A 27,986-nucleotide genomic window follows, 5' to 3' on the forward strand; every position below is an offset into this window, starting at 1 on the left:
GAAAGAAAAATTGAATTCAGATATAAATCTAGTCTTAAATCATTCGAAATTATATGTTTTCCATGAATCAACTTGTCAACACCACAAGCTATAAGCTTAAAACTCTAACAAAGCAAAGTTAATCTATTAAAACTCTAAAAACAACATGCTTTCGGGGCCACGCCACGAACTTTTTCGCCTGTGCTGTGAAACAGAAAATTGCTGTGGGGTGCGCGCAAGCCACCCAGAACCTGTCCCTTATCCCCCCCCTTTACTCTCTCCATTCCCCTCCTCCTGTGTATCTACACCCAACCTGCAGAATTGTTGTGCTTTGCTTGCAGTATCATCGCCACAGATTGCAGCTCAGTGTTCCACAATTTTTGGGCCCTTGTATTCAGCAGCCAATACAAAGCAGTCATCAGGCATTCCCACCCTCTCTTTCAGCCAAGCATACCTCTCGTGCTCATCAGGCACAAAAACCACATCGCCTGAAATAGAATGACATATTTATGTATCAAGGACGTGAAGTCTACATAAGCAAGTTGACTTCTAACATCCAACGAGTTCCATCCATTTGTTCTATAAGTTAGATTTATCGATGATTTTCCCTAGACATGTTTGCAAGAAGTTTTACAAGCCATGGGTTAAGATGTCCTAGGAGGGGAAGAGGAAATAGGAATCCAACAACAGGAAAGATGGGTTTCACTTTCATCTAGTTTATTCTTCCACAAACAATCACTGAGAAATACCAGTACCATTTAAATCTTGAAACTGTTGTGGTCTGCTGTCACATTCGGAAAGACAGAAACAAGTGGGAACTTGCTTATGGAACTTCGGGACATTTAACGGGAAGAAGATGTGGAATTGAACACGAAACTTGTGCTAGCAATTTTACAGGAGCGCTGGGTGGGAAGCTAAAGAGCTCATACAGGATCATCCACATGCGAGCAATAGTTATTCTAATTTCCTTGGTCAACCACAGCATTCGACAACATCCACCGTTCCAAGGTTTTAAGGTGGGAATTAACGTTACATCATGATAACCATAATAGTATAGAAATATAATAACGCATAACACAACAATAATAGTGCCACCATCTAATTATGTAAGCAGTTTTCATCAAAAGAAATGCATACAATGAATTTTCATGATCGTTACATGATGCAAGCGTGTATATATATATATACTATCATTGATGTCTTAATGCAAGTAAATCCGAATGAAATGTATGCAAATGAGTTCGAAATAAGACCATACCAGAGGATCTCAAATATGGGAGATCATCATTATAATATGTGCAATCTCTTCCTTCATATGTAGAATAAGGTGGGCCAAGCACATCCAGCACTGCACAAGGGGTCACTGCAGTAAAACGATGCATGTTGCCTCCAGCAGCTGGATACAGTATGGATGTGTTACATGGCACCTTGAAAACATCATCGGTATTAACCTTCGCTAGCCGAGCACCTGAAGTTTGCCCCAAGAACAAGGAAAAAAGAAAAGGAAGATTAAATATCACAATCTTCAACTCAGCATATTGCAAATCCAAAAGAACTTACCATCTGTGTTCCTAACCATCTCGTTGGAGTTCTGAGGATTGCTAACCCAATCGTACGACTTGATGTGCATGGACCCAAAAAGAATCTTGCTAAATACAGTCATTCCTGGGTGATTATGCAGTGGGATGACAGCAGACTTAGGCATGCAGAAGATGCATATCTGCAGGACGCATTTAGCAATTCAAGAGAAACATGGATTACCAAGTAGCATTTAGGAACAGATGCAACACAACTGTTCGTCTAACAGGAATTTACAGTACCGAAAACTTGGGAGACTCATAAAGGGATAAATATGTTATCACAGGAGGCCCTTGAGACACAGCATTGCTGCGAAAACATGGCAGGTTCGGAGTCAGGCCAACATCTTCTGGTTTCATATCATCTGCAGGAGAACGAAATGAGTGCAATTATCAGACTAAGTCACACATGTACATAACATGGCCCACTACCTATTTATAATTTTTATTTCTAATACATGAGGAAGCTAATCACATGATAGATTATCTCCAACACCCGAATCCCTGTCTACAGAGACACAATGGAACGACTGCAATTGATAGCTGAAGGCTTAAACAGATCATATACACAATAAAGCATGATTTTCACTGAATCCTAATTTTGCATACATGTTTGTCTATAGGAGTCAATACATGATATTTGCTTCATATTAATACGTGTTTGTCTTGGGAAGTCAAAACATATAACCAATAACAATAAGCAGAGCCATCACCATGAGCTTTAGATGAAAGCATCCTTCTATCATAATTCATGCAATGAGTACCCTTAATCCCCGATGCCATAACAGGATCAGCATTGGTGAAGATTTGTAAGTCCAGATATCTCGACCATCAAACAATACTAACAAGTATGTCTCCTTGTCCATATCACTTTGTCACAGAGTCAACAAAGTATCTTTGAGTGATAACTATATCAAATATTACTTCCACTACCTTGAGTCCCTTCTATTTTGTTTGATTTCCTTTGGTATAAGCCAATATCAACATCTAATCTATGCCCAACAGAAAACCGCTAAGAGAAACGAGACAAAGCAATCACTTGTAATTGCATCAAGCATCTTACAATTTGAAACCGATATCATGAAATGCAGCAATAGTTGCAATTCCGAGAAAACCAATGATCCAAATAAGACAAGAATCCAAAATAAACACAAAATTAATATTTTCTTTCCATGGCATCAACTCTGCCGAATCTATAGCAAGCCTTGGCTTATATCATAAAAAGAATAAAATTTTACCATTAATCCAAATCAAAAAGCAGGATTCAAAAGTTCTGCACAATGCTTATTAAGATTTAAGAAAACAGGCGTTTAATCCTATCGCATTCGTCGAACCATCCACCATACAAGATTCACATCCTCCCCAACTCCTGTGAAACGTAATAGAACGCAAATTTTCTGGGACACAAAAATCGAAACTTTTCATTGAAAAGGAGAGAGAGCTCGTACCAAGAATGGCGCGAAGGCGCTCGATGTCCTCCGCGGCGGGGACGACGTCGGCTCCACAATCGGCGAATACCTCCTTGCAGGTATCGAACAGCCTCTGGACGACCGTCGGCATCGGCGGCGACTTCTTCTGCCGCCGCTTGTTCTTCTTGGCCGACCTTCTCTTCTCCTTCGCCGCCACCTCCTCCTTCCCCGCCGCCTCCTCCTTCCCCTTGCGGTCCGCCATCCTCCCGTCAACCCCCATCAAGATCGGCCCGACTCGCTCCACCAACCCCCTCAGACCCAATCAAGATGAGGAGGAAACTAGAATTGCTAGATTCCTACCAGTTGAGAAATGGGGGAAAAGATGGGAATTTGATGGCTTTATACAGGTGTAGAATTCTACTTGTGGGAATTGGAAAAGAGGGAATACCTGTGGATGGGTGATGGCAGTATAAAAAGGGGGAGGGGTTTGGGGGTTTTGGCTGAGACAACTAGTTTGGGTGAAAAAACCAGGGGCCATGCCAAGGGAGATTCCCGCTTTCCTGTGGGCTACTCCCAAACAGCCGTGGATTTTTCTCTCTGGAAATGGACCCAGACAAATATCCACGTACCGCATTTATCACTGTATATGGTATTTCCATATTAAAAATGTTTCGGATTCAAACCTGGCACAAGGAAATGCCAAAATCTACGTGTCAGGAGAAAAATATTGGTCGCTTATACGGGAGTCTGCAGTGTATAACTCTGATATCCTAAACTGGATAGATTCTCTCTTTCTGCCGAATAATTTTTTTCGCTTAAAATAAAATTAAAATCTGATCGAATATGATTTAGATATCAATATATTTATATTCATATTTATTATTTTTAATAAATATAAATATAAATATTATTTTAATATAAAAATTTACATTCATATTTATTTTAAATAAATATGGATACAATTCACATATTAAAAATATAGATATAAATTAAATAATTAAATTTTATAATTATAAAATTAAAAATATTACTAACTAGATTGTAAGTCAAGCCAATAACATATTCATAAATTTATATTTTTTAATAAAAATAATAAATATTATATAAAATTATAAATTAATATCGATAAAATTTTTAAATTTTTATTCATATCTTAATTAATTTGAATGCATAAACATAACCCGACAGATATTGTGCATATTATTTTCATTCTTGTTCTCAAAAACGTAAATGTAAATGTACATATTAATTTAATATTTGATGAATAAAAAAAATTATTGATTAGATGTAAAATTTCGTATATGCACTGTACACAATTGATCAGCAAGAGTGCATCATCTAATATTTTTAATTTTTTTTAATTAATGATATATTTGATATATTTTATTTATATAAATGAAAAAAAAATATTTTTAATTGATCTGTATTTTCTATTCTTGGTAAAATTTGGGCTTTATCCTAAATTTGGTTGTATCCATTGAGTTAATTACTGAAATATTTTAAATCAATAAAATTTTATAAATATTGTACTTATGAATTTTAATAGCATTTGTCATACATGCCAGTTCTTTATAATATAACTATGGATTGCTGATCCTTGGGTTGACTTAGCATTTATCGTCATTTTTTAAAATTGAATATCATTTTTAATAGTATTTAATCTAATGCTTAATTGCAAAAGCCAAAGCACTTCCTTCCTCGTTGGTAACGAAGAAAGCCGGTTGAGAAGTAATGTTCAAGGATATATCTGACCAAGAGGAAGTGGAGGACTGGTTCGAGGCTGAAGAGGGGCACGTGAAGCCATAAGATGGTCACGAGGGAAAAATTTTTTTGGCCGGGGAGAGGTTTGGCCTCGTGAGTATTGTCTTCGCTAAGCTACATGGAAGAATTTTGAGAGCCGCACAAAGAGTAACGCAAGGGAGGGAATGACTCCATCATCCATATATTCAGTTTAACCTAACAGCCGGTAGTAGAAGTGTCCTACTTCGTGCAGTGGTTATGCTTGAAGAGCAAATTGGGACGTGCAAAAAAAATTAATGATTGGTTTTCTTTCACGATGACTACATATTATTAGATTGTTCATTGCATAGGTCTCAAAGCATTCAAAATTCTTCCAATCATCTATCTATATTGATCTTGAAGTAATTATTGTGCAATTCAATAATGGACTCTTACAGAGAAGGATGAATCCTTCTTTTATGTGAAAGATTCATCCTTATTCATTGTGGAATAGGATATGCTCCATAAATAGGCATCCTGATCGGGAAAAAAAAAAAAAGCAACTGCAAATACTGTCGGTGGTTCTTCCTTCCTGTCCCATTCATCTTAAGAGTAGCTTGATTTGCATCCTTCTCTAGTAGGACTGGACTAAATTTTAGGAAGATTGGAGTCCCAGTTCAATGAATTATAGCCCACCCTTCCATTTACCTTATGGCTGATTGATATCCCACGTGTTTCCTGATTTGCTAACTATACCGTAATTTAGGAAATGTGGCACAGCATTGGCCATCAAACTTTATCCATGCCAAAGTATCAGAAATTTCCATGAAAAAAATTATTATTGTGACTGCTAATTGTTTGGAGCTTGGCCATTTGCGCTTGGATGCCATCCTTTGCATTTTTAATTTTGTAAGTTAGACATTGCACGTTGAGTTGATCAAATATGATCAGAAGGGATAGGCATCCTTACGTAAAATAAAATTCTCAAGGTGCAAAGCGAATGCATATGACTGCTAACAGTCCAATAAATTGCATTTTAAGAAAGACATTTGAACATGGCCCAAGTTGGGTGTTAGTCCTATACATATAGTATGTAAAAATTCTCTTAATAATTTAAATTTTGATTTCATCAGTAAGTGATATATATATATGTGTTATTTATATAAATCAATAAAAATTTATTATTGGTTGATCGGCATTTTCGATTCTCTCTTTCTATGGTAAAAGGTGAAGGAGTATATATAGTCAAATAAGTTGTATTTTTGTAACAAGATATTTGAGCATTCCCTCACTTTGTTGTGGATGTTAGGTGTAGAATATGTAAGAATTCTGTTAATAGGTCAACCAAATTATTGTTAATAACAAAGTAAATTATTTATTTTTAAAAGATTTTCTCTTTTCTTCTTTTTTTTTAATTCAATTCTCTAATTTTATATCTTCCCACGTAACCCAAGTTTATGGTCTTTACTTAATGAATTTCAAGTAATAGTTTTAAATTTATGTGAAATAACATCATAGATAATGAGGATTTTCATATTGATTCTTAGGTGATACAAGCATGCAAAAATTATTAAGTATTTAATGGATGGCTGCAATCTCAACAATAAAATGGTTAGGCACACCTCATTGGCTACATGATTGCACCAATATAATTAATTGGTATGTTTATGTTGCTTCTCTCTTTAAACAATATTTGTTGAGAAAAATGTATTAACTAATACAAAAGGCGGCTTAAAGAGTACATGTTACAATTACTTCATGTAAAAAAGTTCAACAATACTGGATGCTTGTAATATAAATATAAGGGAATTGTAACAAAAAAAGTCGTGTGAAATATAGATCTTTATAGCTTGCTTTGACAAATATTCAACTGCATATTTTTTATCGCACATACATCCATTATAAAAAAAACTAACTATCAATGATAATTAATTACCATCACTAATAGTCAAATATTAACGAAGAAACATCGTCACTAAAAATAAGACGAAAATAATCTCATCGTTAATTACCATTATCAGCGACGACAAACTCGCCATTGCTAATAACGATAATTAGCAATGATATTAATGACAAGAGCTATCGCTAATAATTTTAATTTTTTAATTAAAATATCAAAAATTATTAACGATGATTTTTATCATCGCTACTGCCGTCGCTAATAATTTTTTAATAAAAATTAAAAAAAACTATTAGCGACGATAGATATCATCGTTAATAGTTTTAATTTTTTTAAAAAAAATTATAATTAAATATTTTAAAATTTATTTTAATCATATTAACAAGCAATAATATTTTTTAAAATCTGTTATAAATAAAATAATAATTATTTAACATAATTATAAATATAAAATTAATTATATTATATTAAAATATAAATTATATAATTTTATAAATTTATACTGCTTTACAAGTATCAAAATTATATACATATAAAAAGAAGCATGTAAGATCCTCCTCATCCTCCTCCTGCTTCTGTACATCCTCTCCAATAACTGGTGGATGAGAACTGGATATCCAAATATCCTGTAACGAAGAAAAATAAAATATTATTAATAAATTTTGATATAAAAATATATATATCGAGATGGAGATGTATATTTCGATGTACTACTTCGATTCTCGAACAGATTATTCCTACATGTTCCATTCGACGATATGAAGCTATAGACACTTTCGGCCCATCGATTGGATGGTTAGATTGAATTTTTATCTCCTACATCTCTTTTTCGGACTCAAGCCTAAGTATGTGAAGCTTCTAAATATAAATATTTAAAATAAATAAATAAAATTATTAATAGACTTACCTGCATTAAGAGTCGGACGCTGCTTCGTATAACTGTGGAGTCACTGGTGACCTCACGTTGTCTAAATCTGAGTATCAAGACATCATAAAGAATATTATATTAGATAATAAATGATAAAATAACATAAAAGAGAATATCTAAAGTATTAGAGTTTACCGCATTGAAGACCAACAATTACAATGATCTATCTCTATCACGATGAAATTTTTGAAGATTACTCGGACCTATCGGCCAAGGCTATAGACTCATTGAATACATTAGTGTAACACGCGTGCGGCCCAAAATATCTAATTCTAGCACCGCAGGCCAGAGTCGGTCCGACAATGGTTCGACCTCGAACCCCTATCATCGTCCTTTTCATCCTCCTCTTACTCCTGTACGTTCTCTCCAATAGCTAGTGGATGAGAGTCGGATATCCCAGCATCCAGTAATGAAGAAAAATAAAATATTATTAATAAATTTTGATATGAAAGGATATATATTGATACGAAGGCGTATATTTCGATATATTACTTCGATACTCGAACAGATTATTCCTACATATTCTATTCGATAATACGGAGCTATAGATATTTTCGACCCATTCATTAGATGCTTAGATTGAACTTTTACCCCCTAGATTTTTTTTTTTGAACTCAAATCTAAATATGTGAAGCTTCTAAATATAAATATTTAAAATAAATAAAAAAAATTATTAATAAACTTATCTACTTTGAGAGTTGGATGCTGTTCCGTGTGACTATAGGGTCACTGGTAACCCCATGTCGTTCGAACCTGAGAGTATCAAGATATTATAAAGAATATTAGATGATTCAAATGATTAAAAAAGAAAAAAAAGGTTAGATGATTCAAGAGAAACGAGTAAACTTACCAGCACCAGAGAAATTCCAGTTGGCAAAGTAGCTTGGTATAGCAACAAAGAATTTTCCTTCAAAGTCTAGAAGATAGCATTAGAGAGTTTCCAAGTCTCAATTTGTTGAAAGTTAAAAGGAAAGAAAATAAAGAATGACGAAGGAGAAGGGGATGCAAAGATTTAGAGGCCAACATGAGGAAAAGATCCCTCCCACATTATCTTCTTCTCCTTTCCATCTAATGATGGCTCTGTCAGTTGTCTGCGGAGCAACAGACCTTCCAAAGCTGCCTCATCTTATCGATGAGGAGAAGGAGGCATACAAAAAAGAGGAGAAGATGGAGAGGGCATGAGCTGGAGAACTGAGAGGGGACGCGGTGCAGAGAATCCGATAGAAGACAGCGGCGATGGGGAAGTGACGTAGGGATATCGGTGGACACGGTGGTGCATGTGAGCTAGGAAACTAAGATATGTTTTCAACTATTTACAACTTCATTTCTTCATTCACACTAAACTTATCTAATTTCACTGTCAACTTTAAAGGTATCATGTTGGCCTCCTTGACTCCGATTCGAAAAAATTTTTTGAGCTTCGGACTTGATTTAGGATTTAAAATTCAATTGTCGAGTTGTTTCAGCCACCCTCAGAATAGATGAGTAGGTCAAAGCCAGTCCGATGGTGGTCCGATCTCGAATCCCTACCATTGACGGCAGTAGGGCTACTCTCACTGAAGAGCTTCTCGAAGTGGTTCTACCTTTCAAAAATAATATTAATTTTAATAATATTATTAATAATATTATTAATTTTAATAATATTATTAATAATATTATTTAAATTAATAATATTTAAATTTAAATATTATTAATTTAAAATAATCAAATAAATTTAATTTTAAATATTTAAATTTTAAAAAGATAGGAATGGGGTGTGGCGACGGTGACATCGTCGTTAATACTTACAGTACAATGGTGGGACAGGTCCGACAGTGTGGATCCGATGGCACGGTGCTCCGACGACTGGGGCTCCGAAGGAGGGAGGTGAGGCTGCGGGTCAGATAAATAGGTGGAATCTATATTTTGTTGAACGAAAAAGCTTTTGACCAAATGATAAATTAGCTTATATAAATCAAATAAATAGGTGGAATCTAAGGTGCCTGGTAAATTATATAAAAGAATAGAGGCAAATAAGTAAATAAGCAGACCCAACTAGACGAAGCAATCATATTGCTCAGAGACTAATAATGAAGTCAAAATAATTCGCACATAAAGCAAAATTCAAATACCCGTATAAAGGATTCCATGGTCTATCGAGCAGCATCAATGAAAATTCGATCTTGCACCTGCTGAAATGACCTTAAATTTCGATAGCTGTTGTTTAGGTACGTAGTTTAGAAATATGAAAAGATGAAACCAGAAAAGGAAAATCATACAAACTAGTAGGTACTACGGTAGAATGGCAAGAAAAGGCAAGCAAAAGCACAAAGCAGTACTTATGAAGAAATTTGAAGCATCCTGCGGTCCCAACTTGCCAGCCAAGAACATCAAGTGAACCCTCTCATTGCTGATAGGAGTGGAAAATATAAGTCAAATTAAGCAAACAACAGCTGCTCTTCATATGATCAATTACCACACATTATTTAAAGTATCTTCTACAAAATTCCTTCAGTTAGTTTACATGAAAGATTGCAAAGGAGAAAAATAAACCTTGAAACTGTCATCAGAGATTGAATTTCTGGTACATTCAAAGAGCTATTGAGCAATTCTACTAAGCTAAACTTCATCACGAGCTTGTTGATACCAGCAAACACCAAAACCTTAAGATCAGGATTTTCTAAACATTTTGGACATATAAATTAAAGTCTTTTGCCATATTTTTGGAAATTTAACCTAACTACTATATGACAGATATTTGGAGTGCTAGGGCAACCCTCATAACACTTAAATCGATGTTTTTTTTAGTTCATTAAAATGGTAAATCTTGAGATTCTGATCAAAACACAAAAGAGAATATTCATGTACTAAATAGTATATCCAACACAAATCAACTAATAATAACCATCAAATATTGATGGGCCAACACATAAACTTCATAATTAATAAAGTTGAGAGGAGTCAATGTGGTTTCTTTTCTCAGTTAAACCAACTCTGAAAAATAAAGATAATTCAGAAAATACAAGCATGAATTAATATAAATAGGCACAGACAATTCTAAAATATATATTTTAAAATCATGGATATACACAAGTACAAGCATATTTATTTATTAAATAGGCATAAAAGCAAACCCAATATAGGGATATATATGTTGTTATAGTCTACAACTTTACATTAACAAACTGATAGAATATTAGCAACTTAACAAATTGTCAGAAAGAATTCATAGAGCACATAGGTTTAGATATGAGTCATATAACTATTTAGTGAGTCTCTGCAAGCATTGGCATCAAATTATTTTGCTGAGAGTTAAAAGTTAATCAAAAAAAATACTAGATATAAACTAAAGAAGCCCATGTACAGCATATCAATCAAAACTACAAATCTACAATGTAAGCATGTTTAGATCTACTGAGTGAAGAGAGGGGCAGTGGCTCTTGTTGGTGCTATTGCAGCAGGCAAAGGAGCCGATGGTGGCTAATGGCGGTGAGTAATAGTGGCTGTTCAAGGGGAAGAGAGTGGCGGTGAGGCAATTGGTGGTGATTGATCGATGGTCAGGTGACAGGGGTGGAAAGGAGGGGATGTCGAGGGTGCTAAGTAGTGGAATGGTGGTGATCCGCCTTAGGCTATCGATGGATGAGCACACGAGGTGATGAGGTTGCTGGGCACAGTGAGGCACCGACTGATGACCTTGATGGGCACGGGCTACACGATGATGTGGCGCAGCGAGGTGGTGTGGTGAGGCGGCGGCTGATGAGGTTGATGGGAATGGTTGGGCATTCGAAGGGGGGAGGCAGGGGCCACGGTTTGGCGGCTCAGGGAGGTGGTTTGGTGGCTCAGGGAGGTGGTTTGGTGGCTCATGGAGGCGGGCCGGAGGCTCGAGGCTCGGAGAGGCAGTCGGTGGCTCGAAAAAATCGGATCCGATGATGGAAGAAAGAGGGGGACCGGAGGTAGCCAAGGGGAGGCGGGCCGGGGGCTCGGGGAGGTGGGAGATAGCCAAGGGGCTCAGGATCCAGTGGACGGGGGCTCGGAGAGGTGGGAGGCAGCCGAGGGGCTCGAGATCTAGTGGACCGGGGCTCGGAGAGGCGAGAGGTGGCTGAGGGGCTCGGGGAGGTGGGATCCGACGATCGATCGACCGTCGGTAGAGAAAAAGGAGATCCGAAGGCTCGAAGAGGAAAAAATCGGGGAGAGGGGGTCGATCGCTAGTGGAGAAAAACGAGAGGGGGGTAGGGAAAAATGAGGATGCACATTTAGATAAAAACCATGGGAACCGAGGGATGGGCGAAATCGAAAAAAAAATTTAGAGTTACTAGCGATGGCAAAATACCATCGCTGATAAGATAACTCCCTCACTAATAATCTTAAAATCAAATTAAAAAAATAAAATTATTTTTTATTAGTAATGCAACTAGCCGTTGCTAAAAGTCAAAAATACCGTCGCTATTTTTTTTTTACAATGGTAAATTTATTGATCGCCATTTACCGTCGGTAAAAAATATTAATAGCGACGATTAAATTGCCGTCGCTAATAGCCATCGGTAAAAAAGATTTTTCTTGTAGTGACGTAACATTAACACATGGAACAGCAAGGAATATGATAACGTAGATACAAACAATTTCTCATAGAGTTTTATTTTAATTATTAATTGCTTTCAAATGCTAGCCCTAAGTCAGATATAAATTAAAGAATAAAGGTTTAACATTAGATCAATGTACAGTCATATGGAAAATGTCAACCTATAAAATAAATTCAAATATGATTTCGCTTGCAATAGCATTAAAGGTAATCTTAAATAAAAATTACATTTGAATATCTGAAAAACATCAATCCAACTAAATATTTGAAAAGCATCTCTCATATGTTGTAAAATTAGTGATCCAGCTAATCAGAGGTGGCAATGCTCGGAAATATGAGTAAGCAATTATTAGCTAAGTTGGTTGGCAGCCCTCTCCCATGAGCTTAACTTGGAGGAAAAGTCTAATATTTAAACTGACACACTACCATCTTATTGTTCAAAAAGACAGATATATTATTGAATATGTGTGGAGGATAGAGAGCTAATGATCAACGGCATGTTTCTTATCTAATTAGAGTTGGTTATGTCTACATTACATGACATAAATATAGTACTATGGCTCTCTATCCTCCATCACCCTTGCTTAGGAAACAAAGACCATACACTATTCAACATGGCCAACCCTAAGTCGCTTGGCCAAGATCAAATTGTTATAGTTCATCAGTTTTGTTATATTTTTGGCATATTATTATCACTAAGGGTAATTAATTTCGTAGGAATTCTAACATGAGTTGAAGGAACCATGTGCCCAATACCAATAGATTGTGTTGCTTGTCACGGTGTTAATTAGATCAAAAATACGAGGATGTATCATAAAAAAAATTGATAGTGTGCTATGAACCATCTTAGCACACCAACCCCCTACAAATGATCGATAGTGGACACATCAATACCCAAATAAAATTTTGATGATACACAAACATAACTCTAAAAATGCCATATATTATTTCAACTCAATACAATATTAAAAACTTCACCTACACAATTTGTAGCTGAAATTTGGAACACTTGATTCCATAATATGTAATGAGACCACGGAGACAATGCGTCATAAGCAAAGGGATAGAATTCAGAAAATTTATTTAAAGGAAAAAACTAGTTGAAAGTTACTAAATTATTGGTAATCGTACGTCCGTTCCCGGGTGTTCAACAGCTAATTTATCCATTTGCGGGTGGCAGCATCAAAAGCGGAGATGGGCGGAAAGAATTTTCCAGAGCAATGCACGAAAAAAGCGTGGGCGGATATAGCCGCGAATGTCTGCACGCCAAGGATGCCCTCCGTGGACCGTCAAACGAGAGAGGGGCCAGTTGCGGGCTCGGGAGAGAGAGAATAGGAAAGAAAAGATAAGAGGGGAGGCTCATCTGGGCAGTGCCGGTCCCGATATTTTTTAAGTTTAGGATTAAATAAAAAAAATATTTTTTTATTAAAAATTAATATATTTTAAATATTAATTATTATTAAAAAATTAATTTATGTATAATAATTTTTTTATAGATATATTCACTAAATAGTATATAAAATTTATCATTAATTTATTTAATTATTTTTTATTATAATATTATAAAAAATTACCTCTGCATCTAATTGAAACATCAATATAGAATTTAGATTTGGAATGGTCGTCTAGTTCGATCTATCATAAGATCGACCCTGCATTTAGATCGTTATCTTCTTTTTATACCGAAAGTTAATGATGGGCTCCCTTTCTCTCTTTTGAGAAAAAAGCATGCATGCAATATACATTAAAATTATGAAGCACATGTTTTACTATAAAAACAAAGACAGTGGTTGATGATGTATACAATCATATAATGCACGTTACGTAGGATACAAATTATCGAGAATGAGAGACAATCGAGATGGTGCAGCTAAAATATAATATTAATCGAAATGCTAATTATGGCACGAAGAATTCTTGCTTCAACAAAGTATTCCAATAAGTGTGAGGCTTGCGAGTATAATATACTCGATCTCATCTGCATACCGTTGGAGAAATTATTAGATGAATCAGATCTAATATAAATTTAAAATATTTTTAAAAAATATTTTAAATAGATCTATTTTATCCTAATCGGAAAATATAAGATGGATTCATTTTACCCTGGATCTGTCCACCTAAAGGTGCGAGCCTAAGAGCATATCTGTGGGCATAACCTTCTCCTCGGCACGCAGGCTTGCATTTATGGGTACATAGGATTGTTGGTGGTCCAGTTACGACAGACATCGCATGTGCCATGCTAGACCCGTCATCATGATGATGTCAGAGAATCATCTGGTTTCAAAGTCTAGAAGGGAGGACCATATATACCGTTGTTCAAAAGGGAAGGGCCGAGAGAAAACCAACAATAGCTTGCATGCATGACTTGTGCAACTCTACCTCTTGGCAATATTCCACCAAATCAGCTAAGGTGGTAAGATTGTACCCAAAAAAAACTAAGGTGGTAAGGTTTGACCTAATCGAATAGACTCAAGGTGGGTTCAGATTAAGTAGAAAAAAGAGACCTCCAACGGCCTGTTTGTCATATTAATTAAATCAGATCTCTTCATTGAGAAATTACGATCCAGATTGTTTACTTGAAATATTTGGACGGTATCTTGAGGGGACGTGTGTTTTAAGTCAGTGCTCTATGTTCCTATCCTCAGTTTGAACTTTGGATGAAGCCCATCTTTGTTATAGCAGTAGATGAGAAAACAAAATTTATAGAGTAATGATTCATGGCTCCAAGTGCACAGAAATATTCCCAGATTTTAATTGCATATTTTGTGTGAAAGAATGATTGGTTTTCTTTCATAATATCGAACATTGGATCATGTCCACGTTCACATAGATCTCGAAGTATTCTGAACTCATTCATTAATCCACTTATTGGAATCTCAAATCACCTTGCACGATCGAATGGTGGGTTTGTGTGAAGGAGGGTGAATCCTTTTTTTTGCGCATAAAATACAACCCTTAGTGACGAGGGAAAAATGGTGCAACCACAAAATACAATGGATAGGTTTATTGTGGAGTTGCCAAGTCCTCTACTGTGAACCGTATGAGCTTTTTGTGTGCATTTACGGGCACCTGCAAAGTATTTTTCAGATCTGGATGCTATTATAGCTTGCTTCCAGTATAAATATTATGTTTGTGTACGTGAAAGATTGTCATGTAATAAAGCCAGTAAATTGAGTGATTGAAACAGGTGATCTATAAAAGTACACGTTGCACGTACAAATCTACTCATGCGGTCCATTGGAAACATACGGCAACATTTTCGTTTCCCAATCAGATTTGGTTGCTGCTACTTGTTCATGCTGGGTTGTTTAGTTGTATTTTTATTAGTTGTTGAGGCCTTTGTCCACTCATATTACAAATTAAAAAAAAAAAAGGTTCAGTCTGTTGGCTCTCCATGCCGCAATCTTTTCACAATACTATTTGGCATGCACATATATAACTGGATGCAAATAGACTTCTAAGCCGTATATGCGAGACCACAGTAAGCAGCACATTGTTTTGTAAAACTTTGGATGAAAAGTATGAAACTGTCAGACCCAACCACCTTTAAATTCGTCAGGATGAGAGCAGCCAGTACTGTAAAGCTGGAAATTTTCTGGAGTCATGAGAACGTCCACCCAACAACAAGGATTTTATCTGAGAAAGTAGGCAAAGATAACCTAGTTTTTCTCAAAAAAAAACAAAAGGATAGCCTGGTTGCTGCTTGCCAGCCAGCGCAGCACATTAAAAAGATGGCAAGGATGAGAACAAGAAAAGGTAAGACAAAAAGATTGCAAACATAGAGAAAACAAGGTACAGGCATTTGATGGCTGTTTACATGCAACCAAGCTAACCACGTTCTGTTGGATGGTTGTATCATAATTAGAGAGCCCGGCCAATATTGTTTTATTAATTTAGACTAAGGAAAAATAAACTTTCAGCCCTGCAACTTGTACGTTCCCACCAGTCGAGGGGTGTGATACGAAACCAAACTAGGGGTGGAGCATCAAAAACAGGGGGTGGCTGTTGTAATATTCTTGATTAATTAAACGACACAAAGTTCAATACTTCTTGCTATATGGGTAGGCCAAGTGATAAAATGTTGACAGTGTCGTAAAAATCAGCTACGCATCAAGCGAAGATTTGTTTCCTTCTTGTTTCCGTGCATGCCTGGTAATTCAGATGACATAACCATTTTAAAAGGTCTCACACTTAAAAAAAAAAAAGAAAAGAAAAGAAAAGAAAAGAAAAATGGACACTGGAATGGTTCATGGTGGCTAAGGTTCTAGCTTTCTTTTTTCTTATTCTTTTTTGTTTTTTGGCTGGCTTTCTTTTTGAAGAGGTCAAGACGTTAAAGTCACGATCACACGAAGTTATTAAGTCCTTGCACGAGGTTTTTTTTCCAGCGAACGTGAGTTGAAATAGCTTATGAGAGAGAAACGAGTTTGTGAATCCACCTTTCTGGCATTTCAAAAATTGCTCTTGCTTAGCAAGTCAGCAATTTGACATGAGAGAAGTGGACAGCGAATCACCCCATTTACACGTTAGAGTGCTTCAGATATTATAGTTTTTCGAGTTTGCACCAAAGAAAGACGCAGTGATCCGTGTTGGTTGGTCTGTTTTATAATTGCTATAAAGCTTACGTACCTGTATTATCAACTTACACTTGGAAAACAACTGTGCTAAATTTCAAAGCACTAGAGCATTAGCATACGAGAACTTAATGCTTTAATAAAGTGGATGCTGGAATATGGGATGCTCTTATCACCCATGGACACAGTTTCATGGGAAAAAAATTAAAGATGGATGCGTAATCAAAGAGAACAAGTGGCCTTTAAACTTCATGAGATCAACTTCTCAGTCCATATTATAGTGTACATCATTCCAAAAGGTGGGATTTATGTTCGCTGGCTTAAGGGATGTAGCTTAATTTATAACCAGAAATAAAGGTACTCACAAACTTTTACAACATTCAATATTGTTAAATATGCCAGAACACTTTTCTGGCTAGTGGCGTGAAACAAAGTAATAAGACTTTTGACATCTTTCCTTTTCTTTTTTTTTTTCTTTCAATTAACATTAAGAAAAGCTGCAGACGCCTGCACCAGCCCCACGTACTCAAGAGCAGAACTATTTAGGTTGCATTTGGTAGGCAGAAATCTATTCGGATGGCTGATAATTTAATATAATATTTAAATTATTATATTTAATATATTTTTTAAATAATAATTTAAATTATTTTATAAAAAATATTTAAATTATTTTGAAGAAGAGTGACTATCTAAATTATTATTTTTTTGATAATATTTTTATAAAAATTTTGAATAAAAATATTTTTAAAAAAAAATCATACAAAACTCATTGTCTAATCCTCTCTCTTCTCCCTCACCCACGTACGCCCCGGCCCGTGACTCCTCCATCTTCTTTTGCTTGCCCATGGCTCCTCCATCCGTATCCCCCACCACCTCCGAGTCGCTCCTTCATACCCATCCCCACTATCTCCATCGCTTCACACATGCCTGCCCCTACCCCATCTTCCAATGCCTGTGATTTTCTACACCCCTTGATCTACCACTTCTCTATGCTACCACCATACCCACATCATTTTTGTTATTTCTCATTAGAAAAAAAAATTGTATAAGGGCAAAATTATTGGAAGTATTTTGGAAATTGAATTTTACATTATCGGTAATCAATTGTCATACGAAACATTCAATCAAAATTTTTAATAATTTTACTACAACATTATATATATATATATATATATATATATATATATATATATATATATATCAAATATAATAATCAATATTATAAATTATTTAATGATAATTATTTTGAAAGTAATCCACATTATTTTTCAAAGTTATCTCACAGATGCACCAAATGCAACCCTAGGTTTTCTACCGTCTTTCTTTTACTGTGCTCGCATAGACAGGGGATCTATATTTATGTCCTCCTTTAGGAGGCCTGGTAGGTGATGGGCTATTGAAAAGGTTAGCCCTTCATGCAATTCCACTGGAGCCCCCTCAAATTTGATAGCAGTAGGATTTTAGCCCAAATCTCAGGTGCAAGCAGCAAGAGACATTTAACAGGCCAAGCTCGGATTTGTAAATATTTCCTCAATGTTGTGTTACAAATACCATGAGACAGGGAATTGGAAGGAAAAGTTTCGCTTGGCTCCTTTTTTTCAAGTTTGAAAAACGAAATAGATCAAGTTCAGCTGACATAAGGGTTGAGTAAACTCTGGTTAACAAAAAGTTAGAAAACTAACAACTCGAAAAATGCTAGATATGACGTCTATAAATTTATAAGTAGCCTAGCTTTTACAACCAAATCGTCGTCATACTCATGTCACAATCTGCTGCTGTATTTAGTTTATCCAAGGGGTCTGGAAGGAAGATACGTGCCAGAGAATTACATTTTGTCCTGATACTGTTCAGAAGAGTTTGACAATCTATAAGCAATCCATGAAGTCCAGAAACAACACGAAGGAAAATGATAAAAATCAAACTCAGAGAACATTGTGCCTCTGGCTACGATAAGGTAGAGAAAACAAATGAAGCAATATCATTTGGACCTGTGCGTCCATTCTTGCGTCAGGATGATGGAAGACAAAACTGTCGTACCTTTTTTTTCAGTTCTTTTCAAGGATGGAGCTATCGTTCAAACAACCAGGTTTTCTCCTAAAACTTCAATTTTCCCGGATGCCTTCTTGGCCTCAAGAAAAATTCCAGAGCCCCCGAACGGTAACTAGATCCTTACAGATTGAAGAGACCTTTCCGATGGTTTTTCGAACTGTAGTACTAATAGAAAGATTAGATTATAACATGATCCAGAATGGCACGTGATGGGAATGTGGTCCCTCGGAGCAGACCAGCAATTGGTGCGGCCATCAGAACCCGGAACACAATAATGAGCAAATGGTAGAGGCACCTTAGTACATGATCCCCATAAATTCGAGTCCTGAGGTCTTCTTCTTCAGATAGCATGAGGATTGAGGAGGAAAACTTAAGGTAAGAAGGGTGAAGAGATCTTCGGTATTCATTGGGAAAAACAGTTCCTTGATGCCGTCCAAAGACAAATTTCCTTGTTCATCTCCCTTTGCCTTTTGTGCTGTAAATGACTTGAAAATTTTGCAAGATAGACAAAAGCATGAATCATTTTCAAATAAACAAACATTTGACCATCCACTCCTCCAAGACCCTGATCTTGGACCATTATTAGCAACACGGCGATTTAGCTGCTTATAAAATACAGCATCTTTCCCTAAAACGAATAGTTTACACATTATTTTGGTCATGCCATGATCAACGATATATGATCCTATTGACTTCAAACAGTCAACAGAATAGATTTACAGCCAAAATACAGGATGAACGGTTGCGTCCCTAATTAATCTTGAGAGTTCGATCTGAAAACTCAGAACATGTAGACCACGCTGTCATGAATCCGGGACTTCTGATTCTGTGCCACGCACTCAGAGATCCACATCAGGTTCCTTATTTCCTGCTCCCTCAGTCTCATGTAGGCAAAGAACACAGCATAGTGAAACTGCATCATGATAAAAAAATTGTTAAAATATGTACGTCCCTACTAGAGTAGCCAAGCAGAACGGCTTAAATTCTAGAAACACATACGAGCCATGGGAACACTTTTCAGAATAGCACAAGGCAGAATTCCAGAAATCCTAAGAATTTAGTAGTGTCTGTATACTTTTGGACAATAATCCCGCTGGCCATTAGATTACATGCAAGCCATCAAAATCAAACTGATAAAGTCTTAGATTACATGCAAGCCATTAAAATCAGACTGATAAAGTCCTGAAAGGGATGAATCCTCAAAATGATCAAAGGAACTGTGATAACAGGTCTACAAATTAATTACCCAAGTTACTAGCAATAGTTCCCAAAGATGCTACCAGGAGCAGCCTACTAGCATTTATTACAGTATTCTACTCCTTAAACCTGAGAGCAGGTGTGGGTATCTAAAAATACTTCTAGTATGTTCCGGGCGCAGGTTTAACATTCTGGGAAGATTACAAAGCAGGTGTGTTAGTCTACTACGACATTATAGTAACTATAATATACTTGCCCTACAAACTGAAATCAGTTTACGCACGTCTCCTGAACCTAAAGGCAAAATCTTCAAACCCCTTAAAACAGATAGCAGCAACCAAAAAAATATCTTAACAAATATGATAAATAGAAACCAAACTGAAGCAAAAGCATGCCAATATTTGCTCTGAGGTCAGTTTCGTTTCAACCCTTTAGCAAAATGCAAATATTTTAGAAACTTGCAAATTGTAAGTGGAAATGACAGGAATATGACATGGCATAGTTATGTACCCATAATAATGGCCTTAATAATGTACCTATATATGTGTAGAAGAGAACAAAATGCAGACATGGCAAAATAAAACGCCCTCAACAATTGTTGAAAAAAGGACAGTGATCAACTCTAGGCACGAAATTTTCCCTCTCTATAAAAGGATAATCAAGAAGGACAAATATACCAAGTCAAATACAAGGAATAAAGACAGTGGATATAATCATTATAGTGGTTGAATATGACTAAAACTAAGATCAATCAATAAGAAAAAGCAGATATACATCAAAGTTATGTGCTTCCAGAGAACAGCATAGTATTGCAACTATAATTCCATAGAAGTAGTAAAACGAGACAACTCAAAACAGCAAATAAAACCTTCTGCACCATCAAGAGACTTGCCAATTATAGAAGCAAAAGGGAAATGAGTAAGTCTTATAAAGCATGTCTGACCTATGCAGACACCTGAGCAATTCTAAGAGCTTCAACATATGACGACACAAAACTATCAATGCAAAGCCTGAAATTGTACCTGCTGTTCAAAAGCTAAGCAGAGCCTTTTAACTTCCTCTTCATAGAATGCTTTGTCCAGCATCTGGCTTTCACCATAAGACATTTTGGCAAAAATTGACTGATATGGAGGGTATTTTTCCATAACACCACGAACCTGCAAAAGTTGTCGACATGCAATGGGACATGGTAATGATCACAGACATCGCACTTTCATAGAACTCACAGAACAAAAGGATTAATCCAAATTACTGTATGCAGGTCAAGAATGCACAGTGAAGAACTAAATATGGAAAATATAAAGTCATTATTTTTGGCTAAAACACAGTGATCACATATTAATATCTTGCCAGTCAAAAGTGAAAAGCACAAAAAATAATAGCATATGCAGGAATATTTATATCTACTCTCAAGTCCCTGTAGTATGGAACACTGATCCAAGATGTCGTTTGTTAAAATGGGTTGGGGCATGCAAAACACAAACTATGAGACTGAAACAGACAGCAAAATTGAAGGTACAAAAGGATAGATAAAAACGAAAAAAGTGGAGTGTTGGCCAATCCCATCGCTCTAGCTGCTCCTCATGACAGCAGAGCGGCCAAAGGAGGCCACATCTTGATGTATGCCCATCACACATCATGTGTGCCACATCAACCTCTCCCGTGGAATACCACGCCACCCTATCACTTAAAGGGGAAGCGCTCGGCCTAGGGCATATTTCTTTTACTCAAGAAAGATAGCAGCATACATACTGAACAAGATACGTACAAACATCCAATAGTCAACGTTAAAAATGAAAACTTTCTACTTGTTTCTTGGTTTTGAAAGCAACATGAAACTGCTGAAATTTCCAATTTGGCAATGCACGTACACCGCTGAAGACACGCACTTGGACAGAATGCCAATTGCATTGTCAGAATTATTCATCTTGGACCAATCTGCAATGCAATTTAGACTGCAAAGTATACAGTTCTGGAAGATGCATAAAAAATTTTTAAGGTACCAATGAATAGTAGCAGCATTTTAGAGATAGACAAACTCATCAAGAACGCTACATAGGTAAAGGATGAGCAAGTTCTTTGGATTATTCAAGATACTACACACAGCCACACATACAACTGACATTACCGCCTTATAAATTCTCAAAGGAAATCTGCCCCAGAAACTTACCTGGTCAATGTCCTCACAGACTGCAAGTTCTTCATGACCATAGGGATACCTACAAAGCACGAAGTTGTTAATCTATCAAGCAAATGTGCTAAGAATCATTTAGACCTAGCCCAGTGATCAAAGGGTCAGTAGATACTCACAACAAACCAAAATTAGAATAAAGCTTCCGTCGATCATCTCTAGTCAACTCAGTTCCGATACTGTACAACAAAAATAAATAAATAAATATATTAGCAACATAAATGGTATGATGCAATTATAAGATGCTTTAACCAGATTCAGAGCAAAACGAGCAAAACATTTCCAACAGAGCATGCAGAAAATTATTAGACTTCCAAGTAGGTAATATACAGGGAAAGAATACATTGATAACATGGCATGTCCAAAAAAATACAGAAATTCCTTCAAATAGATGCACTATCTTACGGACCCACCTGTTTATGGTAATATTGACAGCTCTTCTATCAGCTTCAAAAGCAAGGAGATCAGACATTATCTCAGCAGTTGCTCCACCTAGTTTCTATTTTACAGCATCATCAGACAAAAAATGTAATTAACATGTGCATACTATTGAATAGATGATTATTATTTACCTGACAGAATTTATAAAAATCCTCGAGGTAAGCTTTGTAAAGAGTGTTCCTCATAATTTCAATATTCATGTCATCCAAGTCCTACCAGAAATTGCCAATCAGATATGCTAAAATATTGAACGTGGCAAAATAATGAATCTAACAGAAATTTTTGCACCTTCCAAAATATGCTAAATCAAATTTTAACTTAATATTTAGCCACCAAATTGGTACCTCAGATGTTATGCATTCTGAGAAGTATGGAGCCAATGGTGTGTCAACAAGAACTAATCTGTATAGCTCACGCATGTTTTGAGCAACAGCAAGGGTTGCAATGCTGTGGAAGAAAGGAAACACCTGAGATATACCATCATAGATGCTTGAAACAACAAAAGCAAAACTCAGCAGTACTGCAAATAAATACCTGTCAAACATACCCAAAGGATGGCATTTTTCTAATAACTCCTGAACATCTCTCTCATGCAAGGTCCCGGTAACAATAAGGACAACATTGTCAATCATGTGACCATACCTATAAGCAACAATAGACGAATAAGGTTTCCTTGCAACCCAAAAAAATATGTCTTGCAATCTGAATTTTAGATAAAAATCACATTGAAAAGTGTGCAGAAAGAATGGATATGATAATACATACGTTATGTACTCCAAAAAAGTAGACAATGGCTCCGTCGCTTGGCATAACATATGTTTGTACTCGTCAACCAGTTTCAGAGTGCACTTCTCCACAATTGTAGTTGTATGTAACGGAGAAGGCTCTGCAAGCAGCAAAAAAGGCTTCATCTCAAATAATCAAGTTACAATACCAAAAGAAAACAAGAATGAGTAATTTGTATATAAGAAATCGACATAGAAATACTAAGATGCGCAAATATTTCTCATGCAATTGGATCATTGTAAGCATACTGTGGAATTTTGGTCTCGGTAGTCCACATACGACCATCAATCTTGGAGATCACAATGAAATCCAGACCTACTTATTCTTCTTCAACAATAATATTTACAATATTGACATGAGATCATGCTTTCAAGAAATCTTTCCTCGATCCATTACTGTTTTAAATTTTTAATAATAAAATAGATCACGCGACCAACACTCCTATAGAGAAAAGGAAGATCAAGACCGCAAAACCGGGAGGCCAAATGAAAAGGGAGAGACCTTGCGAGGATAAATGGAAGCCAATATGAATCGTATGGGAGAGAGAGAGAGAGAGAGATGCGGCTCACCGTTCTGGAGGTAGGGACCGTACTCCGTGGCGGAAAGGTGCATCTTGATGTCGTCTAGGGTTTCGCACTGGCAGAGATTGTTGTAGTCGGCGACGGTGAGCAGGCCAGACCTGTGGCCCCGGACGATCGCCTCCAGGTAACCGCCATGGATGTTGAATGTTAGGGCTTCGAATCCGTACATCTTCGCCTCGAGATCGTCCCGCGGAAAGGGAGGAGACCCGATTCGACCGCCAACCTCTAAGATCTGGGACGAGATCGAAAGGAATTCGAGAGATCGAAAGAGATAAAGAAGAGGAAAGATGAGGCGAAACCCTAGAACGCCAGAGGAGCGACCAAGAAATCGAGAAGAGGAAGGCGTGGGGTGATGGAATGGAAACCCGTGTCCAAACGCAGGAACCGTCAAATATATTAGCTGGATTGAATATTGGGCCGGCCCAATGTTAAGTATGTTGGGTTTAATGGGCTTTGATTATCTTGCTTTAGAAACATTCGCCCAAAATGCATTGGTATACGTTGGACCAGTGGTTGTGGGCCTGCTAGCCCAGGACAACCCACATAGGGTGTAGGGATTTTCCATCAAACATCCATGATTTTACAAGAAAAAAAGTTTTTTCTTCTGTTCTAATGATGCATCCAGGGATCTTTTAATGATTTTTTGTCCTTGGATTTAAGTATGAGACAAGCAGCATTCTAAACAAATATATATTGGATATTCTAGAAAAATATGCTTTATTTTTTCTTGCTGGACCTTGCTTCTATTTCTTGGTCATACTTGCTAGGAAGGAAAGTGCAAAATATAATGTCATAATAGCCTATTAGATTTCTAAAGTTTTTATTTATTGATAATTATAACCTAATTGGAGAGAAGAAAATAATTCTTTCAAGCTACTTAACTCAAGTCTCTCAAGAAAATTTAGCAATAGTGATAAGATTGATAAGATTGATGAAAAGAATCCTGATTCCTCTTTTCATTTATTAATCTCTCATGAGCTAAGATGCATAAGCTCTATTTATATTTATAATGTCCATTTTTATATAGTTCAAATTAGATTTCTTTTTTAGTTCAAATAGCATTCAGCTTTTCCAAAATATACGTGACTAGTGAAATAAATATGAAAAAACTAAAATTCTACATGAGATAGATATCGATTTCTATATTGATTTTGTCTTCAATCATCCTTGTTAATTCTTATTGGATAAAGAGACAGCTCTAGGCTAAATTTTTCTCAAAAATAAAGGTTTTGGCTTGAATAAAATATTTTTCGAGACCCAAATAATAGAATTCGGCTTTAGAATGTTGTATAACTTGAAAACTTATTCATGTTTTATAGTTTTAATAAAAAGAATATATCAATGGGATATTATATGATTAAGTTACAGCATTCAAGAGTTAGACATATGATTCTCGAAAATAGTCTATATCAAGTTTGATAATCTTCCTAAATTAAATTATGATGCAAATGAAGGATCATATATTTATCATATTTTTAACAAGGCTCAAAATCATGAACATCAGGGTTCTTCTAATAGGATCCTATGAAGATTGAAAGTAAGTGACTGAAAATTCAGCAAGAAAGTGAGGTGCAAGGTTTTCTACTTATTCCATTAGTTTTAGTTTTAAGTTTCCAATTCTAAAGTTCTCCCTTGTTGTTCTATTTTCCAATTCTTTTGCTCCTAGTATGATCTTTCTTTACTTCTAATTATAATTTTGCTTCTTCTACTTTTTCTATGCTATTTAATTTGTCATGCTCCAAATCTGCCTCTTAGGGTGAGATCGTGACATGGCCGCTTATTGAATGGTTATTCGAATTCAAAGGTTTAATATATAGACTCCCAATTCACATACCTATCCTAGGTCTTTCAATAAATTTGTCACATTTTTTCTATCCCCACTCTTCTTCATTTAGGACTCATTTATTTGGGGAAGAATTTTTCTTTTCAAAAACTTGCTAGAAAGTTTTTTTCTGAGAATAAAATTTTAACATATTTGATTAACTATAAGAAAGTAATTTGTTATAGACCAGTTTATATTTAATTGAACATCTATTTTTCTAAAAAAAATTGTATAAAATATCTATTATACTCTTAGTAAATATAAGACCATACTTTTTGCTCACAAATTTTATATAAATATTAATATTATAATATATTAATATATAAATATCAATATAAATATAATATCAATATATGATAATATAACATTAGACCATAATAATTTATTATGCTAATATAACACCAATATATATTAATATTATATTAATATAATATTAATATTTTAATATAATAAATTTATTAATATATATAATATTAAATATAAATATGATATTAATATTAATAAAAAATAATATATTAATATAAATATTAAAATATAATAAAAATTATAATATCAATATTATATTTAGATAAATATTAGTATAATATTAATATAAAATTATATTATTATTTAATATTCCATCCTAGCCATCAGTTGATATTTTGCAAAATCTGAGTGATGGATGTTAAAAAGATATTTTGAAAAAAAAAAGTATCATTACTTTTTATTCCATAGGAAGTATCAAAATCCATCTTCCTCATGAATTTTTACTTCAAACGTTGGAAGTGACTTCCCATGAAAAAAAATTTTCTACTTTTTTTTTCTTAAAACTCCAACCAAATAAGAGACTCTCTCTACTTTCAGAGATTGCCACTTCTCCTCTCCACTTTTCATCAATTAAACAAATCCTTAATGGTTTGGATTCCAGACACACTATAAGAATCTAGACTATTAGCAATGGTTAGTTGCCATCGCTAATAGTCCACTTACCGTCGCTAATAACCGCACTGTCACTAATTCTATCATAATAGCCAATATGAAAAAATCTGATTGCTAAATATTTTTATCAGCAATGGCAATCCTAGTCGTTGCTAATAAGACTATTAGCGACGGCTTTAGCGATGAAAAAATTCTATCTTTAATTATTTTTTAATTTTTTAATTAATATTTTAAAAAAATTTTAAAAAAATATTAGCGATAGTATTTTCGTGGCTAATGCCATCACTAATAATTATTAGCGATTGATAATACCGACGCTAATATCATTTCTATTTTTTTTTTAATTTTAAATTAAATAAAAAAATTTAAAAAATATTAGTGATGACATTATCATCGCTAATGCCATCACTAATAAGTATTAGCGACGGTACTCTCCATCACTAATACCATCTCTAATAATAAATTTTATTTTTTAAAAAAATTAATAATAATATTTTTAAAATCTATTTTAATTAATCATAATGAATTAAAATTCTTAATACTTGTTATAATTAAAATTCAAAGATAATATGACAATCAAAAATTTAAAACTAATTATATTATATTAAAAATATAAATTATAAAATTATTTTTTATAAATAGTATTAAAAAATATAATACATAAAAAAAAATCAGATTCGATCCTCATCGTCGTCCGTCTCCTCCTCCTTCTGCTCCTCTTCAGTAATTGGTGGATGAAAATCGGATGTCCCAACATTCTGTAATGAAAAAAATAAAATAATATTAGTAAGTTTCGATACGGAGATGTATCTTTCGATATACTTTTTCGATTCTCAAATATATTATTTTTATATATTTTATTCGATGATACGGAGCTATAGACACATCCGACCCATCGATTGAATAGTTAGATTGAAATTTTAGCCCATAAATCTCTTTTTCAGACTCAAACCTAAATATATGAAGTTTCTAAATATGAAAACTTAAAACAAGTAAAAGGATTTAGTAATAATTATCAGATGTGGTTGAAATGATGAGCTCAGCTGGTCGCATAGCTACGGATCTCGGAGAAGCTCCATGATCATATCACGGATGGCATCCAGAAGGCTCTGAGGTCGCTAGCTTAGAAGCCTCTGTACGACCTCCTCCATGTGCGCATCACTCCAGATTTGGGACATCGAGGCCTATGAGGATGTCTTAGGATATCGAGTCGGTGGAGGATCGAAGCTGTAGTCGAATCCTATGATCCGACTCCAACTCACCCCTCCAATGGCCCTGAGCCATCCCTCAAGATTAACGAAGGCTGAGAAGATGGATCATCGTCGTACCTCTCAGCAACATACGTCGTGCAACGCATCTG

The 27,986-nt window shown here is 35.3% G+C and overlaps 2 protein-coding genes across 2 annotated transcripts; both read right to left on the minus strand.

Moving 5' to 3' along the window:
• On the minus strand, nucleotides 1-3,417 carry LOC105054306 (plant cysteine oxidase 2). Its single transcript, XM_010935837.3, has 5 exons — nucleotides 3,005-3,417; nucleotides 1,800-1,921; nucleotides 1,540-1,699; nucleotides 1,238-1,447; nucleotides 1-467 (listed from the first exon to the last, which is right to left on the minus strand). The coding sequence occupies exons 1-5, from the start codon at nucleotides 3,243-3,245 to the stop codon at nucleotides 343-345; spliced, it is 858 nt and encodes a 285-aa protein (XP_010934139.1). The 5' UTR covers nucleotides 3,246-3,417; the 3' UTR covers nucleotides 1-342.
• Nucleotides 3,418-19,193: 15,776 nt separating this feature from the next.
• On the minus strand, nucleotides 19,194-24,253 carry LOC105054220 (V-type proton ATPase subunit d2). Its single transcript, XM_010935728.2, has 10 exons — nucleotides 23,875-24,253; nucleotides 23,285-23,405; nucleotides 23,054-23,161; nucleotides 22,864-22,966; nucleotides 22,651-22,731; nucleotides 22,492-22,577; nucleotides 22,198-22,257; nucleotides 22,058-22,106; nucleotides 20,910-21,044; nucleotides 19,194-19,603 (listed from the first exon to the last, which is right to left on the minus strand). Exons 1-10 carry the CDS (start codon nucleotides 24,053-24,055, stop codon nucleotides 19,472-19,474), a joined length of 1,056 nt encoding a protein of 351 aa, XP_010934030.1. The 5' UTR covers nucleotides 24,056-24,253; the 3' UTR covers nucleotides 19,194-19,471.
• Between the last annotated feature and the right edge of the window lie 3,733 nt (nucleotides 24,254-27,986).

This window comes from Elaeis guineensis, chromosome 2 (assembly GCF_000442705.2).
Source record: "Elaeis guineensis isolate ETL-2024a chromosome 2, EG11, whole genome shotgun sequence".
NCBI lineage: Eukaryota > Viridiplantae > Streptophyta > Magnoliopsida > Arecales > Arecaceae > Elaeis > Elaeis guineensis.

Coding starts and splice junctions, on each gene's coding strand:
- LOC105054220 (XM_010935728.2), bottom strand. CDS start 24,055: ATGTACGGATTCGAAGCCCTAACATTCAACATCCATGGCGGTTACCTG. Junction 23,406..23,874: donor CGGTCCCTACCTCCAGAACG/GTGAGCCGCATC, acceptor TGCTGCTTGCAG/AGCCTTCTCCGTTACATACA. Junction 22,107..22,197: donor TATTCTAATTTTGGTTTGTT/GTGAGTATCTAC, acceptor CGTGCTTTGTAG/GTATCCCTATGGTCATGAAG.
- LOC105054306 (XM_010935837.3), bottom strand. CDS start 3,245: ATGGGGGTTGACGGGAGGATGGCGGACCGCAAGGGGAAGGAGGAGGCG. Junction 1,922..3,004: donor GCGCCTTCGCGCCATTCTTG/GTACGAGCTCTC, acceptor GTTCTCCTGCAG/ATGATATGAAACCAGAAGAT. Junction 1,448..1,539: donor GATGGTTAGGAACACAGATG/GTAAGTTCTTTT, acceptor GGCAAACTTCAG/GTGCTCGGCTAGCGAAGGTT.